The sequence below is a fragment of the Pelodiscus sinensis genome, chromosome 13 (assembly GCF_052426305.1).
Source record: "Pelodiscus sinensis isolate ZL-2025 chromosome 13, ASM5242630v1, whole genome shotgun sequence".
NCBI classification, from domain to species: Eukaryota; Metazoa; Chordata; order Testudines; family Trionychidae; genus Pelodiscus; species Pelodiscus sinensis.
Window position 1 is genome coordinate 31809743 of NC_143064.1, and position 19882 is coordinate 31829624.

The following is a 19882-nucleotide window of genomic DNA, read 5'->3' on the forward strand; positions in this document are numbered from 1 at the left end:
TGCCTGCTGCAGTCCTCCCTCCAATCTCGTGTCCAACACCTTGGCAAACCCCGAATCCTCATCACCAAAGGAAAGCCCTGCCCTTTGTCTACAAGTACTTGTCCAAACCAAGGGCCCTCTGGAATCCCATTTGCCACCCTCTCAGGGGGCATTTACCTCCCACATTCTCTGCCACCTTTGGATATCTTGCACCAGGGCAGTTTCTGAAAACGTAGAAGATTTACTGTAACTCTGCTCCAAACAACATTGGTTTTTATTTAAGAAAACAAAGTAAAGCAACGAATAAAATTAAGTTAAAGTTAATCCAGTTAAGTATTTTACACTACTATGCTCATTTCCTGGGGATTACTTTCATCTACACATTTGATCATAAGCATTCCAAGGAGCTTTGTCAGTGGCCACGTTGTCAGGGTGGGATTCAATAGTAGGGAAAGCGGACACCCTTGGAGGTCCTTCTCCTCCAGAAGGGAGGCTTTGTAAATTTAATATCAGGTGTTTTGGGGCGGGCGTCATGGGACATCCGGGATGTCACTTTGCTCTGAAGCTTGGAGAGAGTTTGCTTGAGGCACATGAAGATCTGCTTTAGAACAGGAACTTTGTTCCTTGATGGGGATTGTGTCCTGGGTCTGGAAGCCTGTGGAGGGGACCCCTCAGGGCTTCCAGCTCGTTTAAGCCCAGTTTGAGAAAGCCCCGTTGTGCTTGTAGCCGTGGACACCATTATTGGTAGTTTGCTGGAAGTCTTTTTTCCCTTTCCATCATGCCTCTTGCTGTTGCCGACGGGAAGAAGCCACACCACCGGCATGCTGTGGTAGTCTGATGCGCACAAGTTTCCCAGTGTCTCTCTCTGGGGAATTCCATGGGATCTTTTGGGCGAGTCAGCACCTGCCAAGCCAGCACGTCTCCTCTCTCGCCGCTTGCTGCATTTCTCGCAGACTCGGCCGGGGGGCTGGTCCCTGGAAACCTCGGAAGGCCCATTTCCACTGAGCCCATTTGGAGCCGCCGTGTCCCGGAGACCAAGAAACTCACCAGAGACTTGAGTCTCCTGCGATTTCTGAGTCTTTGTCACTCCTGGATGCGGGCAGACTGAATGCCCTGTGGAGACGTGGTCTGCCCAAGGGCTGGCGCTGCTCAGCATCCCCATCAGGCGCTTCAGCTCCTGGTCGTGTGCGATCTGCCCGGCGACCAGGGTGTCAATGATGGAGTCTGTGAGCTGCCCACAGCCTGGTGCTTCGGGGGCAACCTGAAGATCTTGGCTGCTGGGAAGAGCTGCACCGTCTTCGCCTGCCCACTCCTCCAGCTTCAGGCCTTCCCCAGAGACAACCTTCCTCTCCAAGTGCAGCTCTACTTTCTCTTTGCTACCATTGGTGCCGTCCTCCCTTTGGTCAATGTGTAGTGTTGCTGCCTGTGTCTGCTCTGTCCTTTCAGGCCCCGGAGGAAGCAATGTCACATCTGCCCCTACCAGCAGGTCACAGGGCTGGGAGTTTGCCCAGCTGCCTGCCGCACCATCGCTTCCATCTGTCTCCATGGCAGCGTCTTGCTCTGGTGTTGGGGAGCGTTCGGAGCCAGAGGAGACTGCGCTTTGCTTCTTCATCTGCCATGCTTGGCGATGGTCTGGGCTTTCCTCCCCTTTGAGTTCCCCAGAACACTTTGGGGAGTAATACCATCCTAGTTTCTGCCTTGTGTCTGTGGGCAGGGCATGTAAATCCTGTATCCAGCTCTCAGAGGGGTCCCTGGGAGACACGTGACTAGATTGAGCCTTCCTGGAATGCACCGGGAATGGCGAATGATACGGCACCACGCTGCTGCTGCGTGTAGGAGAGAGCCAGCCTCTTTGTTCTGGGGCAGGGGACATGAACTCCTTCAGGGAATCCTGGACTGTCTGGGGCAGCCCCCATCTTTTTTGCACTTGCATCTTGAGAATGTGGAACTCCAGTCGCTTCTTAACATCGCTCACCAGGAAGCGCAGCTCCCCAAGGCTGGAAACCACCTTGATATGGGGCTTCAAGGTGCAGGGCTTAGGCACCGGGGTCTGGCAAGCCCCCAGGGCCTTCCATGGGGCGTCCGGCCACCCCCACTCCTGCTGCAGCTTCTTCTGCAGAACATGTCGGTCCAAGGTCTCCCATGTCTTATCCAGCTGGAAATTGCTCTCCGTCTCACCGAGCTCTGCACCACCTCCCTGGGCTGGGATGGGAGGAGGCAGCTTTGCAGGGGGCTCTGGGTCCAGAGAAGGCAGCTCCCATTGGCTTACCGGGTAGCTGACAGTTTGGGATGGATACTTCCCCCTTGCGGGGAATGCTGTCATACTGTCCTCCCCCAGGTATTCATAGCTCTGAGGAGGCCTGGCAGGGCTGGTCTCTTTCAGAAAAGGTGTATTTCCATGTGACTCGCTCATCAGCCGAGGAAATGCCTTCATTTGGATCTCCAAGCATTTCTGAGCTACGTGTCCCTGAAACTTGGCTGCCACCATGGGCACATGCATGGCCGGGTTGGTGTCAGGGGCTGGAACAACAATGCGGGCCTTTGGGAGCCGGGATTCCACAGGGTAGCCGTATGCCTCCTGGTTTTCTTGGGTGCACGTGGGTCCAGAGGTGACTCTCGAGGGCGTGGGGAGCTGTGCTGAAAATCCACGGGTGGCCTGATGTGGGAGTAAGTCCCACAACCTCTCGGCATGCCTCTCACCCAACATTGGCTCCCCTGGGGCTTTGCTTTGTGGCGCTGAAGGCAGAAGAGCGGTGGGAAATCTCTGAAGGGCTGTGTCCTGCTCTTCTGGGATTCTTTTTGTGCGTACAGGATGGTCCAGCTTGTCCCACTCGGTGCTGCCCAGGAGAGGAACCATGCTCATGTCGAATATCACTGTGGAGTCTCCCGCCAGTCGGAACTGAGCAGGGGTGCTGGGGAAGACTTGGGCCAGCGACTCTGTTGAAAGGGTGGGTGCTCCCAGCTGGCTCTGCAGGTGCTTCTGGCAGATGTTTAAGTCTAAGCCATGGGCTGATGTCTGGTGCAAATGGGCTGGCTGCTCTGGCGAGTCTTGTCTGCTCAGAAGAGGTGGCCTGGAGAGAGGCTGGGTTTGGGTGGGAAGCATGGGGCCTTCCCTGCCCACGACAGACATGGTCTCTCTCACATGGCAGAGAGACTCTGACCAGCTTTGGAAGGTTTCTCGCAGGGTAAAGTAGCTGGGACTGCAGAGGAAAGAGGAGCTAGATTCCGAGGAGGAAGAGGAAAATGGGCTCCCCCCCCCCGTAAATGTCATTTCGCTCATCCTGTGAGACAGAGCAGACAGGGAGAGCGGGGATATGGTCTGCTGGGTGAAGGGGGCTCGGGTACATACCCAGTGTAGTGCAGTGGGTGTGCACAGCATGTCACACTCTGCCACAGGGCAATCAGCTGGACATCCAAGCACTAAGGCTGTGTCTAGACTACATACCTCTGTCGTCAGAGGCATGTAGATGAGACACATAGGCAAAGTAAAATGAAGCCACGATTTAAATGATCGCGGCTTCATTTAAATTTACATGGCTGCCGCGCTGAGCCGACAAACAGCTGATCAGCTGTTTGTCCGCTCAGCGCGCTAGTCTGGACGCTCCCCTGCCGACATCAAAGCCCTTTGTCGGCAGCCCCGTTATTCCTCAGCGCGGCAGCCATGTAAATTTAAATGAAGCCGCGATCATTTAAATCGCGGCTTCATTTGACTTTGCCAAAACAACAAATCTACATGGCTCCGTCGACGGAGCCATGTAGTTTAGACATACCCTAAGAGGGGGAATGGCACACACTGGACCTATAACCCCTTCTCTGCATGCACACGTACAGCACCTAGCACACAGGGCCCGAGCATGGCTAGGGGCCACATGCTATTCTAATAGAAAGATTAGGTAATAAAAATTCTGTGTGTGCGTGAGAGAGAGAAACAGACAGACCCATCACTCCCTCACCCACTGGAAATTTGTCCTCCTCTAGCACCTAATGCACTTGATGATAACAACCTACTACTGCTACCAGTTAATGGAGTTTCTCCTTTTGCTCAGTGGGCGAGGACAGTGCTATGGGACTGAAAGTCCTGGATTTGAAGCCAGCTGATGACCCATGATTGGGGTGTGACATGGGATGTGCTGCTCTTCTTAGTCACGAGTTCTCAAGTGAGGTCCCCTTCCGCTGTCGCACACCACCACATCCTCTCTGTCTTGGGGCTGCAGCTCCTCTCTCATTCAATGGCCTCTTTTTGACTCAGCTCCCTGCCGAGCCCACTCATTGTTTCCGCCTCTTCCAGAGTGCAGCCCTTCGATTCCTTGTCACACCCAAGGTGCCCCAGGCAGGTTTTCCACTCCCTGCCCTGCCAGACCATACTATAAGCTCAGTGTCTGGTAGGGAAAGCCAGGCCCACTCTCTCTAACCCATGTTCTAGAACAGCGCCCCTCCACCCAGCAGTTCTGGGCTGGCCTGGCCTAGCCAGCACCGCTCCATGCCTGGACTGCTTCCTATCACTCCTGGTTCCGCTCCGTGCGCTGGGTGTGCCAGCTCCATACGCTCCTCCCTCTACCCAGACAGGCCTCATCCTTTCCAGCAGCAGCCCCTCTCTGCTACCAGCTTCCTGACATTATCAGCCCAGCCTACTCCCCCCAGCTGATCCTGTTTGCAATCCCTTCCCTTCTCCTGTCCCTCCCTCCAGGTGCGCCTTGGGGACAGCTTAGTCCCTTCCCTTGTGGGGTGGGGTGGACACACAGCCTCCTCCTGCTGGCAGGTGGCAGGTAGCCCCTCCCCTGTGTTTTCTGTAGCCATGTGCACAGAGTTTCCCTCTCTTGCTCTATGTCCCCCTCCATGAGCGATAGTTTCCCTTTCTCCTCCACTGTCTTCCTCAGCTGCTTCCACCGGGATTCCAGGTCTGGCACAGGTTTTGCAGAGCCTGCTCTGCACCTGCTTCACCGAATCCCCCCAGCGCCCTCACTCTCAGGATTCGGATGCCCCATCTCATGGTTCAACTCTCTGTCAATTCCTGCCTCCCTCAGATTTGGCATCAGGGTCTCTATGCTTCCTGCAGCTCGCCTGCCCTTTGGATTTCCCTAGAGAACCTGCAGGCTTTCTATAGGCCTCTCGTTCTTGTCTGTGTCTTTCTTTTCCCCAGAAGGTGGCAACTCTCTTTATGGGCCCTTCTCCCCATATGTTTCTTCTTGTATGGGGCTTCCTGGGCTCTCCCCTCGGGCATGGCATCTGGGTTAAGCTCTTTGCTTCCACCTTACACAGGGACAATCTTTCCTCAGGTGCCCGGGTTTCTATACACGGGACACCTCTGGGTTAGGAACCTGGGTTTTTAGCTGTGGTGCACCTTTCCCATTCCTGGCCTGTCCACCCTCTTCTATCTCCTGCCCCAGGGTCCAGTAGAAATGCGCTCAGCTACCCTCATCACATCTCCCTGGGACTGGGATTTCCATATCTCAAGGAATGCCCTGGAGTTTTCAAGAATTTAAAGATTAAGCTTTAACTTATGATTATGTCATGTGATAAAACCTCCAGGAATCTGTCCATCCAAAATGGGCAGGGATACCCATAGTCCGGGAATCTGACCTCACCAGGCATGGATCCGGCCCTAATGCTTCACAGATCCCCTCTGTGGGAGTGGCAACTCTGGCATCCACCTTGGGAAGGGATAACTTCCCTCTGCAACATGCTCCTTTGCTAGCACTTCCATCTTCACTTCCCTTCAGATCTCTTCCCAAATATGGCCCCTTTGCGCGGGGTTCAGCTGCCTTGAAGTCTTGCTGTAGGTCCGTTGGGGGCACTGATCCTGCACAGTCCCCCTCTCATCACAGTTAGGTACATTCTTTCCTACAGTCCTCACACAATCATGGGGTATGTCTACACTACAGAGTTAGTTCGAACTAACTTAGTTCAAATTAGTTAATTCGAACTAAGCTAATTCGAACTAATGCGTCTAGAACTAAAAACTAGTTCGAATTAGCGTTTTGCTAATTCGAACTAGCATGTCCACATTAAGTGGACCCTGAACAGGGCTTAAGGATGGCCGGAAGCAGTGACAGCAGGGCATCAGAGGAGGACTTAGAGCGTGGAGATGCTCTCTCAGGCTAGCCGAGGGCTGCGCTTAAAGGGACCCGACCCCCACCCCGGACAGACAGTTCTATGGGGTGCCCCGCTTGAAAACCAGTCCTGGCTTGGAGTGCCCGGAGTACCCACACTGGGCACATCACAGCACTCGGCCATCGGACCGGCTGCACTTGCCGCAGGCTGCCATCTGGGGAGAGGAGGCAATTGGGGGGCTGCAGGAGAGCTTCCACCCCCAGAAGCCCGCAGAGCCAGCCCAGTCCTACCCATCGGGGGCTCATACCCCATTCCTCCCTCACCTCCTTCCACTTACCCTTCCCTAGCCCCCCTTCCTGATGTACAAAATAAAGATAACGTGTCTTCCAAAATGGAATCTGTCTTTATTGAACAAAACTGGGAGAGACTGGGAAAAGGAGGTGGGAGAGGGGAAGAGAAAGGCTGGGAGAGGGGAGGGCAACTAACATGATCAGGGGTTGGGAACAGGTCCCAGATGAAGAGAGGCTACAGAGACTGGGACTGTTCAGCTTAGACAAGAGGAGATGGAGCGGGGACAGGATAGAGGTCTCTAAAAGCAGGGGTTGGGTGGAGAGGGTGCATTCATAAAAGTTCTTCATGAGTTCCCATAAAGAAGGACTAGAGGACACCAAAGGAAAGGAATGGGTAGCAGGCTTCAACCTAGTAAGAGAAAGTTGTTCTTCCCAAAGCAAAGAGTTAACCTGTGGAACTCCTTGCTGCAGGAGGCTGTGAAGGCTAGAACTAGAACAGAGTTTAAAGGGAAGTGAGATCAAGTCATGGAGGTTGGGTCCATGGAGTAGTCTTAGCCAGGGGGTAGGAGTGGTGTCCCTGCCAAAAGTTTGTGGAAGGCTGGAGAGGGATGGCACGAGACAAATGGCTTGGTCACTGTCTTCGGTCCATCCCCTCCAGGGTCCCTAGCGTTGGCCGCTGTCGGCAGACAGGCTACTGGGCTAGATGGACCTTTGGTCTGACCCAGGACGGCCATTGTAAGCTCAGGGCTCAGGGTCAGGGGTCTCAGTGGACCTTCTTGATTTTCATGCACACCTGCTCCTGGGTGGCCAGGCTGGCAGCTCTCCTGCCCTAGACGGCCACTTTCCTGTGCCTAGTGCGGAGATTGTGGACGAGGTCCATGATGTCTGCACTAGCCCAGGAAGGTGCCCGCCTCTTGCGGTCCCGGGCAAGCTCCCGGGAGCCGCCAGCCTGGTCCCGGGAAGAGGGGGTGAGCTGGGGGACATCGGGTGGGTGGCTCTGTGCCGTGTCAGGTGCAGGGTCTGCTGGCTGGGTGCTGGCAGGCTTGCACCTGGCACGGGCACCGTAGCCAGCCCGTGCCCCTTTAAGGGATTCGGGGCCGGGAGGGGGGCAATAGAGTTTCCTTGGTGTTGGCCAGAGTGGCCACCAGGGAAATCTGGGGAGGGCTAGCTTCCCACTAGTTCGAATTAAGGGGCTACACACCCCTTAATTCGAACTAATAAGTTCGAACTAGGCTTAGTCCTTGTAAAATGAGGTTTTCCTAGTTCGAACTAAGCGCTCCGCTAGTTCGATTTAAATTTGAACTAGCGGAGCGCTAGTGTAGCGCCTATGAATGTTAGTTCTAACTAACGTCTGTTAGTTCGAACTAACATTGTAGTGTAGACATACCCATGGTGACTTACAGGTACAGTCTTTCTCATCGTCAGGGCAACTGACTCGTACGGGCCTTCATTCGGTACACAGTCGTTTGGACATTTCTCTTTCTGTAAAGGACACGCATTTCCCATCACAAGGATCTGAGTTGCACCAATCACTGCTTCTCCGGTGCGGTCACTCTGTGGATTGGCTGTCAAGGCTGGCACCGGTCCCACAGCAGCCCATCTCTGTCACCACCTTCCTGGCTTTATCGGGTTCGCCTCCTCCTGCCCAGCTGAGCCTGTTTGCAATCCCTTCCCTGCCGCCTGTCTCTTCCTCCAGAGGCAGCCTGGGGAGTTCCTAGGCCCACCTGACCACCTCACCTTTCCAGTGGTGGGGGATACCATATCACAGAATGTTACCCAATCACTGTGTCTTTCACGGGGAGTAGGAGACGGCTGCAGACAGCCACCTGTTAGGGGACACTGCTGTACAGACGAGTTTGATGCCACTCCCAGCCCTAGCTTGTTCTCTTTGCTTTGAATTTTGGACTCTCCCTAATGTCCTTGTCATGGGTTCCTCATTGGGGAAGCTAAAGCCTCTTAGGGGTCTTTTCCCTGATATTTAGAATCCTCGAGTCTCTGGTTTTCCCTGCCCCCTTCTCTCTGCATTCACTCACTGTCCCCCGCTTGCCTTCAGTAACCCCCAAGTCTGGTGCCCCCTGTGCATTGCCTTACGGTATCAGCACTTCATCCAGGTGCCTGGCCACGTATTGTATCCTCTCATCCACGAGCTGTAGGCAGTGACCCAGGGTGAGCTTCTCCAGTGGCACATGGCAGCTGGGAACAGAGAGAGCAGAGACCTGAGCGCAGGCCCGGTCCCCGGGCCCTCAGTTACCCAGAGGAGCAGCTCTGAAACTCTCTCTGACCCTTCTCCATGGAGTCATGCCTGACCGGTGCTAGTGAGGGGTTAGCTAGTTTGGTAGGTGAGCATGGGCTAGTGCCGACAAGCTGAGCACGTACCCTCCTGGCAGCATGTCTCATATCCCAGCTATAGCAGTATGACAGCATAAAGGATAATGGACTACTACTTCTCCCAAATAATGGAGCATCTTCTTCAATGCTAATGGGTGCTTTGTGCTGCAGAGATGAGGGTCCAGGTCTCAAATGCTGCTGGGAAGGGGCATTACACAAAGCTGCCATGTCCCTTTCACTCTGAACAGTCTATGGCCTCACCCTATCCACTGTAGCAGAAAGGCCTCTCCACCTTACATCCCTGGTGTGCATGGGGCTGCTTCCATAAAGCATTTTCCCCCTCCCCCTTAGGAGGGGAAGATGGGCTGGGCCAGGCCAGTCCATGCAATCTGCCTCCTCCCATTATTTGCATGATGCTAGAAGAAGGGAATGAACCATTGTGATGAATGGGGGAGGATTTGAGATGGTAGCTTCAGGGAATGAATTGCATGAGTCCAGAAGCGGGACTGGCCCAAGACAGATTTTTGGAGGGGTGCATCGCTTACCACGTCCCTAGAAATTCACAAGCCCCTTCCAGCTCTTCCTCACAGCATCTGGAAGCTGCCAGAAGTGAGACATAAAGGAGACATTGAGCTACCTGGAGATCTAGCCCATGACTGGAGCCCAGCCAGTGCCCCTGCATGACTCCCGGCAGAGAGGGACTAGACCCTCTCTGTTTTGCATGGGGCCTGAGGTGCTACAATAGCTGCAGGGATGGGGCAGCTTACCTGTCAGCTCCTTTCTGTCTCTTTGCCTCTCCTTCCTTGGCGGAGCCTGCCACACACAGAGAGAAAGCAGTGGCTTATGAGAAAGCATGGAAAGGCTGGGTGTGCAGTGAGCGCTGCATTAGGTGAGAGCCATGGTGGCCCCTGGGAAGTGGTCCCTTGTGGGAAGTACTGCACCATGAGACACATGGCAGGTCTGCAGCCAGCCTAGGGCAGCCACCACAAACTGCACAGGCTGTCACAGACATAATCTAGGGCTTGGAGAAGCAGGCACTGTGGAGTTCATCAGCATTGCAGAAGGGAGCCTGCAATGTTCTTTCTCCTATGGAGAACCCTTTGGGTCAGCAGTGTTCATTGTGGTGGCCGGGATGGGGTTCCTCTAGCAGGAAGGGGAGGCATGTGACCCAGGAGCTGCAGAGAGGCTGCTGCTTCTCCTCAGCATGAGCAGAATGTGTCTTAATAGGCACATGACTGGTACTCATGGATGGATTTGATCCCTTGCTTGGATCATTAGCTTTCCTGGCCCCAGCCCATTGAGAGGCTGCAATGTGAATCCTTATCCATCCTCCCAGAGACTCCAGCTTGTCGAAGGAATGGAAAGTGGTTGCTGGGTCTGGTTCTCTGCCCTCCACAGCAGCAGCCATTGGGATATGGGGCCCCGTGGATCCCACTCTGCTGCCACATCTGACAGCCCCAGTGGTGCTGATAAAGATCTGACAACGTAAGGGATGAAACACTTAGCTACATGCCGACTGCAGATCTAATTTCCCCTCTTTGGGCCACCAACACAGCACAAAGTGTCCCTTATTGACCAGGGACAGTTATGCCAGTCGTAAGCATGCCAAACACCCTGAGTTCAGAGTGCGTTTCTCTGCTGCGGCCTGCCCCCTTTCTGCCAGATGAGTCTTCCCAGCCCCGGCCTAGACTGAGTGTCCTTCTTCGTGGGGGAGAGGACTTCTCCCCTAGCTCACTATCTGTCTTTGCAGGAGCTCCTGACCCTGGCCCAGCTGTCAGCTGGCACCATCCGTGTGTGTGTGTGTGTGTGTGTGTGTGTGTGTGTGTGTGTGTGTGTGTGTGTGTGTGAAGGTACCTTTCCTGTATTAGAAAGCCCTTATGGAGGGCGTGGGAGAGGGTCCAAAAGGGTTTCTGAAGGAACTCAGATCTCAGCCTGTGGTAAGTACACTATTGCTTCAATCCACCTACAGGCCAGCAGTCAGAAGGGGAGCTAATGGAAAGCCAATACAGAAACAGCTCCTGAGGCTATCCTGGCATGTAACGGCCAATAAATCTAATTTTAGTACAGGGCAAATTGGTTGAAACTACAATAAAGAACAAAATAATCAGACACATTGATGGACATGATTGGTTTGGTTGGGGGAAGAGTCAGCATGGTTTCTGCCAAGGGAAATCCTGCTTCACCAATCTACTCGACTTCTTTGAGCAAGCATGTGGACAATGGGGGGAGGAGGGGGAGGTCCGATGAGTACAGTGTGCTTAGATTTCCAGAAAACCTTCCACAAATTCCCTCACCACCAGCTCTGAACCCAAGTGAGCTGTCGTGGGGTAAGAGGGAAGGACCTCTCATGGATCAGTAACTGCTAAACAACAGGGAACAAAGGGGAGGGATAAATGGTGAGTTTTCGGAATGAAGGGAGACAAGCAGCAAAGTTCCCCTGGGATCTGTCTGGACCCAGGGTAGTTCAACAGATTCAGAAGTCATCTGGTAAAGGCGGGACCAGGGAAGTGGCCAAATCTGAAGATGATAGAAAACTACCCAAGCTCGTTACATCCAAAGCTGAGTGTGCACTTCTTCCTTCTAGGGCTGTGTGTAGACTACACCTCTCTGTCGACAGAGAGATGTAGATTAGGCACGTTGAAATTGCTAACGAAGCAGGGATTTAAATATCCTGTACTTCATTAGCATAAACATGGCCGCCCCTTTTTTCAAAACGGAGCTTTTTTGAAAAAAAATGGCAGTCTAGACGCGGATCTGTCGAAAATAAACCCTTTTTCAACAGATCCTGTATTCCTCAAAAAATGAGTTTTATAGGATCTGTCGAAAAAGGGTTTATTTCCGACAGATCTACGTCCAGGCTGCCAGGTTTTTCTGAAAAAGCTCCATTTTGAAAAAAAGTGGTGGCCATGTTTATGCTAATGAAGCATGGGATATTTAAATTCCTGCTTCATTAGCAATTTGCATGTGCTTGATTTGCATCCCTCTGTCATCAGAGGGATGCAGTCTAGACGTAGCATAAGCGTATAACTCTGTGCTGGGCTGTACTAAAACACATTATGTTTGAATGGGCCCCATTCGCCAAATAATCACTCTAGGGCTCTCTGTATGACTGTCCTGTCCTCATCATTGTTTACCAGCCTGCCAACCTTGATGTCAATTTTCTATCTGCAGCAGCATTATATTTACTGTCAAATCATGGATAAAAATATTTACTAGCATCCGGCGTAGGATAGAGCCCTGGAAAACCCCACAGAAATCACCTCCATCCAAGGAGCCCTTCGACAATGACTGTGTGGGAGCCATCAGTTAGTTCTCCATTCATTTAACCAGTGCACCATTGATACCATAAAACTTGGGAGAATAAACAAGGGGATGGCAAGTTGGAGCAAACAGGTTATTTGATCTCTGCATTTGGCACTAGAGTGGCCTCTGGAATACTGCCTCCAGCCCTGGTGTCTGACACTCCAAGAAGAGCCTTACAAATGATTAAAGGATTAAAAAACCTGCCTTCCATGGAGAGACTCTAGGAGCTCAGTCAATGTAGCTTAAAGAGGTTCAAGGGTGGCTTCATTAAAAGTCTATAAATGTCTTCCACGAGAATTACAAATGGGCTTTACAACTTAGCAGAGCACGGTGTAACATGGTTCAATGGCTGGAAGTTGAAGCTAGACTAATGCAGACTAGAACCAAGGGGTAGATTTTTAACAATCATAATAATTAACAATGGGAATAATTTACTGGGGTCTCTGGGGATTCTCCATTGTAGGCCATTTTTAAAAGCAAGATTGGGAATTTTGATAAACAACCTGCTCTGGGAATTATTTTGGAGAAGTTTTTTAGCTTTTGCTATATGGGAATCAGCCTGGAAGTTCACAGTGGGCCTTTCTCGCTATGGACTCTTGGAAAACCAACACTTTCCAAATGTCAGAGTTTATTCCAGCAAAGCAGTGATCTTTATCAGCCAAATGTGTAATCTCAGCCAGAAATGAAATCTGGTTTATCCGATGGGACCCCTTTTCCATTAATCCTTTTAACATTCTGGAAAAATATGCCTGCCTTTGAATTCTTTATTGGAAGAATCCCATCCCAGCTTCTCCATTAGTTTTGGCTAACAGGCCTATCAAAAGCCAGGTCAACCTCTTGTCTTTGTCTGAATATTGACACAACTTTAGTGCTTTTTCAGTCTCCTGGAATTCCCTCCACAACCCTAGATTTATGAAAAATTAACACCACTGGGCCATGGACCTCCTGAGCCAGATCTTTCAAGACTCTTGGGTGTAGATGATCCAGGCCTGCTGGATTAAAAACACCTCTGGTTGGTTCCTGTGTCCAACTGGCAGTGATTCAGCCTGTGTAGCTCTCCAGGATTCCCACTTACCTCCAATCTGGCGAGCCTCATCACTGCATCGAAGGTGAGAAACAGCAGCGTGAGCAGCAGGTAGGATGCATAGTTCAGACATAGGAGGAGGGAACTCATGCCCCCATCAATGTCACTAAGTGTCACAGACACGATCAAACCAACAGGATGGAGCCAGGCTCCATCTGAAGCTCTGGCATCAGGTAGGCGCTGATGTCACTTCTTGAGGTCAGAATGGGGCTGCCCCCTGTCATCTCCCTCCAGCCTGTGAGCTGTCAATGCTGTAGTTAGCTCAGGAGAGGGGCCAGGGCAACACCCCAAAGGAGCTGAGCTGCTGAACTCACTATATGGCAGGAGAGAGGGTGTCAGACTCTCAGGGGAATGGGTCTTTATTGCCTTTAAGCCCCTAAGAAAGGGAACTTTCCCCTACATGGGGGAACTCATAAAACTCATAAAAACTGTGACTGAGGCAGAATCTCCCGGCCTGAGGTGAGACGCAGCCCTGACACAATTGACCTGGAACTCTGAGTTCATGAAAATGTGCCTGGTGTTGCCAGCCCACCTAGTCCTAAACCAGGAGCTGGGCTCCCCCAAAATCATGCCATTGGCTTCAAAATGAGGAGAAAAAAATACGTCAGTTCGAGGAACTCATCATTTGCCCGCTAGTGTCTGAGCCTGGAAAGGGCACACAGTTCAAATGATTTTCAGCTTCTCTTTGCAACCAACTGGGCCTGAAATTGAGTATAAAATTAAAAAATTAAAAAAATAAAATGCAGAGGGTCTATCAACTCCAAAAATCACCCTATGTCTCAGGGTAATAAAAATCCTCATTTCTTATCTAAAACATTCCATCAGTATTTTTAACACATGTTCGCAAAGGAGTGTGGTAGCATCAATGAGGGGAAACTGAGGCACAGAGTGGGGCAGTGACTTGCTCAAGGCCAAATATCAGGACAGTAGCAGAGCCAGGCCTATCACATTAGGGCACTAGCATGGACCTCAGGGGACTATCAACTGGCCATAGTGGATGCAAAATAAGAGATCATAGTCACTACATTTGTATGTGACGTGTTGCTTATTTTGGACTCTTCCAATGGCAGTGTTGAAGTTACGCTCTTCACCTGTGATCTGAGGGGCTGCTGGCATGGGGGTATCATTATGAAAGTGAGTTTCTCACAGGCGGGTGTATCTGAGTTCTTATTAGGCCTCAGCATGAGTTAATTGGCCCATGTTCCCATGGGAAAGATGACAAGCCACTGAAGGCCATGCAGTGTGCTGACATAACGGGAGGTTCAGAAAACCTTTGACAAAGTCCTTCACCAAAGTCTCTTAAGCCAAGAGAGCAGTCATGGGATAAGAGGGAAGGTTCTCTCCTGGACTGGTCACTGGTTAAAAGATGGGAAAGAAGGATTGGATTAAACAGGCAATTTTCAGAGTGGAGAGAGGTAACAAGTGTAGTCCCACAGAGGTCTGTGCTAGGACCAGCCCTGTTCATCCTGTTTAGAGATAGTCTGGAGAAATGGATAAGCAGAGAGGTGGCAAAAACGGTGGATGATATAAAACCATTTAAGGTGGGTCAGTCAAAAGTAGACTGCAAAGAGCTACAAAGGGACCTCACAGAACTCAGAGTCTGAGACACAAAATAGCAGATGAAAATCAATGTTGATAAAAGGAAAGTAGAGAACACTGGAAAACAACATCTTCACTGCACAGCTCAGATGCTGGGGTCTAAGTTAGCTGTTACCACTTGAGAGAAAGATCTAGGAGTCACTGTGGATAGTTCTTTGAAAACATCCACTCACTGTGAAACAACAGTCAAAAAAGCAAACAGCATGTAGGGACTCATTTGAAAGGGATAGAGAATAAGACAGAAAAATCATATTGCCTGTATAAATCCATGGTCTGCCCACATCTTGAATATTGTGCACGGATGCAGTCGGACCATATCAGAAAAGATATATTGGTACAGTAATTCCTCATTTAACACGGTAGACACATTTCAGAAAATGATCATGCTAAGTGAAAACGTGTTATGAGGGGTCAATTTTCCCATTGAAAATAATGGAAAAGGTGGGGGTTGTACATGCGCTCGCAGCTCCAGCCTGCATTTGTTAGCAGCTGGGACCAGGACATAAGGTTGGGGGAGAAAGGGGACTCAGTTATAGCAGGGAGAGGAGGTGTTTGGCTCTGGGGAAGGGAAGGAAAGGAAAGGGAAGGGAAGGACAGGGTAGGGGACTTGAAGCCGGCGACTGGGTTTCCCCACCTGGCCAGTCACTGGCAGCTGTGCAGGGCTTACCCTGCCTCGGGAGGTTCACCACTCACTGTGCCATTCCCCGGCAACCCCCTCTGGCCGGAAGCCTCGCTCCATTTCCTCTGCTCCCTGCCTACAGTAGGTAGCTGGGTTTCCCCAGCTCGCTGGTCACTGGCAGCTGCGTGGGGCTTTGTCTGTCTCCTTACAAAGCGGCGGAGGTTCTCCGCTCACCGCACAGTTCCCCAGTGACCCTCTCTGGCCAGATGCCTTGCCTTGAGGGAAAGCCTCGCACAGCTGCCAGCCTCTGGCCGGCTCTAGGGGAAATCATGTTATTGTGGGGAAGGGTCGTGTTGTTCAAAAAATGTTCCCCCCAAAAATCGTGCCATTGCGAAAACGTGTTAAGCAGGCACGTGTTAAGCGAGGAATTACTGTATTGAAAAAGGTTCCAAAAAGGGTAAAAAAAAATTAGTAGGAATATAGAACAGCTTCTGTGTGAGGAGAGATAAATAAGACAGACATTTTTTAACTGGGAAAAGAGATGCCTCAAGGGGGTATGATAAAGGTCTATAAAATCATGACTGAGAAAAGTAAACAAGGAAGTATTATTTCCATCTTCTCATAATGTAAAACTAGAGGTCACCAAATGAAATTAATAAGCAGCAAATTTAAAACGAACTTCACACAGTGCACAGTCAACATGTGGAGCTCCTTGCCAGAGGTTGGTGTGAAGGCCAAATGTACTTCCTGTGATGTCATAATAGTGCTCAGGCCTCCAGTCTTCCGTGGAGTCTGCATGCACAGACAGAGCAGACGACATATGGTGAGCTGGCCCAGTCAGAGCCACCTGTTCAGGAAGAGAGGGGTCCTGGAACAGTGGAGTTAGCCATCAATCCAGCTTTTCCGTCTCTCGATTCTGTAGCTTGCTTCAGGGGACAGTTTGGTGTATCCATGACCAATGCTGGACAGAAAGCACTCCACCTCTTCTCAGTTATTGAGGGTTATTTCCAAGGCTTTCATGTCACCCCTCTGTCTTGTTTCTAGGTGTCATTTTAGGTTCTGGGTTTGTACATAAAAAAGTGTACAAAAAATAAACAGTAGAGATATAAAATCTGAGAACACATCTGCTACTGCCGAGTTCTTAAACTACACAGAGGGATCACCAGACATCTCTGGTGAGTCAAGTTGTGTGTGAAGTGGGTTCTATCCATGTAAGCCCACGGTCCTATATATTTGTTAGTTTCTAAGTCTATGTCTAAACTGCACTTGTTGCTTGAAATAAGATATGCAATTCGAGTTATGCACACTTTTCCCAGTGGTTCCCAGAGCATCCTTGAGTTTTGGATCTTCCCCTACAGTAAGCATAAGCAGAGGAATAAGAATTCCTGCGCAATTAATAGGACTCCTCCTTGTTTTTAAAGTTAAAGATTAGCAAAGCTACACTCTAAGAATTCCTGAGGAGTTGTTCAGAAGAAAGGCTAAATCCTTGCACTCTGAGCAAAAAAAATTCTGAAATGACACAAATGGCACAGAGATTGTGTACTGGATTGACCACAGAAAATTCCAGAGCTCTCCTTCAGTTAAGGGATTCATTACAGGACAAAGAGCCTGCTTCAAAAAGCTTCCCACTACCCCCCATTCCCTCCCAAGGCCTGTGAAAGTGAGGGATCATTGTCCAGGATGGGTTGTAGATCACTAATGATGCGTTGGAGAGGTTTTAGCTGAGGACTGTAGATGATGACCAGTGGTGTTCTGTTGGTTTCTTTCTTGGGCTTGTCCCGTAGCAGGAGGCATCTGGCTCTATCAATCTGTCTCCTCACTTCCTCGTGTGGGTATCGTAGTTTACAGAACCCATCCTGGACAATGATCCCTTGCTTTCATAGGCCTTGGGAGGCAGGCCAGTCCTTGCCCACAGACAACCCGCCAACCTGAAGCATATTCTCACCAGCAACTATACACCTCACCATAATAACTCTAACTCAGGAACCAATCCATACAACAAACCTCGGTGCCTACTCTGCCCACATATATACACCAGCAACACCATCACAGGACCTAACCAGATCAGCCATACTGTCACTGGTTCAGTCTCCTGCACATCCACTAAAGTAATATACGCCATCATGTGCCAACAATGCCTCACTGCTGTATACATTGGCCAAACTGGACAGTCCCTGTGTAAAAGAATCAATAGACACAAATCAGATATTAGGAATGGCAACATACAAAAATCTGTAGGAGAACACTTCAATCTCCCTGGACACACAATTGCAGATCTAAAGCTCACAATTGCAGCAAAAAAACTTCAGGACCAGACTTCAAAGAAAAACTGCTGAGCTACAGTTCATCTTCAAGTTTGACACAATCAACTCTGGATTAAACAAAGACTGTGAATGGCTTGCTAACTACAAAAGCAGCTTCTCCTCTCTTGGTATTCACACCTCCAGATCAGCTACTAGAAGTGGGCTTCATCCTCCCTGATTGGATCCACCTCGTCATCTCCAGCCTGATTCTGGCCTGCATATTTATACCTGCCTCTGGAAATTTCCACTACATGCATCTGACGAAGTGGGTCTTTGCCCACGAAAGCTTATGTTCCAACACTTCGGTTAGTCTATAAGGTGCCACAAGACTCCTCGCTGCTTTTGCAGATTCAGACTAACATGGCTACCCCTCTGATACATCTCAGGAAGAACTGCGCCAACATAGGTCACAGTGCAAGAGCCATTCGAGAGCTGCCAGACCTGTAGAGAGGGAGGCTTCATAGTGAGATACAGGCCCCACAGTAACTAGTAGCCTTCCTGCTAAGGTAGCCCGTGGTCTGGTTACTACTTAGCCCTCTTAGCCCTGCTGTGAGGGCAGGAGACTGGGTTAGATGCCTCTTGAATCCTTTCCAGTCCTAGGATTCTATAACAGCCTGAGGTTAGGGCCTCATTACGCAAGGCGCTGTACAAACACATGGCAAGAGACAGTCCCTGTCCCCAAATGCTTCCCACCTGAATTGACAAAACAAAAGGGGGTGGGAGGCAGAGTTCCTTGTAAGCTGGGAGCTTGGGTAGTCGCCCAGGAGGGATTCAGTTGCTGCCCAGCTTGGTGGCAGAGCGCCCACAGCTGGAAGCATGTGTTTCTGTTTGTGGTGCACAGCTGCACATGCCTCGGTGCACAGAACAAGATTTATTACTCACGCAGATGGAAAAATGTAGGGGGAACCTTGGTAGGGGCTGAAGGATAATTTTCTGTAGTTAGGAGGAATTGTTGTGCTTAAAAGAAGCACCCAGGAACTTTTTCAGGGGGATAAGGCAACACGCACATTTATTGAACATACATAGATCAATCAATACTTATCATATGCATATGATACATTACACTCATGCACTCTCTCTCACACACACAAACACTCCATCTTGTTGTTACCAAAAGTTGCTCCCCCTAACTGCACTGGCCAGGTGAGTTAGATGGGGGAGGGGTAGAGCCGGGCTTCTGCCAATCTGGATCGATGCTCCCATGTTGACAAAATGAGAACCTGGGGTTCCTCTGGAAAATGCCTCATATTTATCCCTCTCATGCAGCCAATTAGTCTTCACCACGCCTTTCTTAATGCTGCTTCAAAGAGAGTTCTTGCAAGGGCAGACACTCACTGCTTGACTCACAAGGCTTCTGGATGTCCAGTTTTCTTAATGAGCTCACTTCACAGATATTGTCTTGGATCTGGCTCCCAGACCTTGTCCACCCTTGCAACTGCTGCTGGAGGTGCTCACCTTTCATTCTCCAGTCACACCTCATTCATTTCAACAGGACAATCGAGGAAAGGGGAGAGCTCAAAAGACATTTTTTCTTACAAGATCTATATATATAAAAAGGAACATTTCTCTTAATACAAAGTTATAGGAGAAATGTTACAGAGATTCTATAAGAACACTTAACAAAGATATATCTAAAAGGACAAGATCTTAATACAAAGTTATATGAGAGTGATAATATTACAGGGATTTATCCACAGAATGGATGCACAGAGAGTAAGCTGGGAGCCAGAGGTCCTGGGGAGGCTGTCGAAGAAATGAGACATGCACATCGAGCTCCCCAACTCCTGCTCCAGTGGCTTAGCCACAAAACCTGGCTTCAAGCACAGGTGGCAAAGCAGATACGGAGGTGGGGAGGGAGGGGAGAGGAGGAAGTGGCAGATCTCTGGTGTGGCCCACGTGGCCCCTTCTTAGTCTGTGTCTTAGGCTGCAGGCTCTTGGGGGGTGTCTGGCCACATAAATCAGGTGGGCACCCCTCAGCACTCACTCCACCACTCGAGGAGGGGGTCCAGTGTGCTCCCTGCTTCTCAGGTGGCCAGCTGTAAGAGGGAAGTTAGAACCCCCTCTCTCCTGCCCCCTGTACCATATCAGACAGCTGTAGGAATTGCAGTCTACAAGGGTTGCAATTTTAGGCTTCTCTGACGGGGTGCAAAGTGATGGGGTGCTCTCTGTGCCCTCCTCCCCTTGTGAATGAACACAGCCCTTGCCCAGAATCTGGTCTCTGGGGTAGAGGTCATCCCCGAGGGGGAGAGGGGGCAGAGGCAGGGCGGGGTGGGGCAGGGGAACTCCCAGGGGATCACAGCAGGGTTAACATTGGACCCTTGAGCAG

The 19882-nt window shown here is 50.6% G+C and overlaps 1 protein-coding gene and 1 long non-coding RNA gene across 2 annotated transcripts; both read right to left on the bottom strand.

Annotated features, from left to right (window-relative positions):
* Positions 1 to 243: 243 nt before the first annotated feature.
* On the bottom strand, positions 244 to 8537 carry LOC149523657 (uncharacterized). The gene is made up of 2 exons (XM_089781649.1): positions 8412 to 8537; positions 244 to 3179 (listed from the first exon to the last, which is right to left on the bottom strand). Exon 2 carries the CDS (start codon positions 3107 to 3109, stop codon positions 419 to 421), a length of 2691 nt encoding a protein of 896 aa, XP_089637775.1. The 5' UTR covers positions 3110 to 3179; positions 8412 to 8537; the 3' UTR covers positions 244 to 418.
* Positions 8538 to 9093: 556 nt separating this feature from the next.
* On the bottom strand, positions 9094 to 13448 carry LOC142831285 (uncharacterized). The gene is made up of 3 exons (XR_016350592.1): positions 13027 to 13448; positions 9416 to 9461; positions 9094 to 9248 (listed from the first exon to the last, which is right to left on the bottom strand). It is a non-coding gene; the product is annotated as an uncharacterized LOC142831285 (long non-coding RNA).
* Positions 13449 to 19882: the final 6434 nt, after the last annotated feature.

Bases quoted from the DNA above. Each gene is read 5' to 3' on its own strand.
- LOC149523657 (XM_089781649.1), bottom strand. From the start codon at position 3,109: ATGTCTGTCGTGGGCAGGGAAGGCCCCATGCTTCCCACCCAAACCCAG.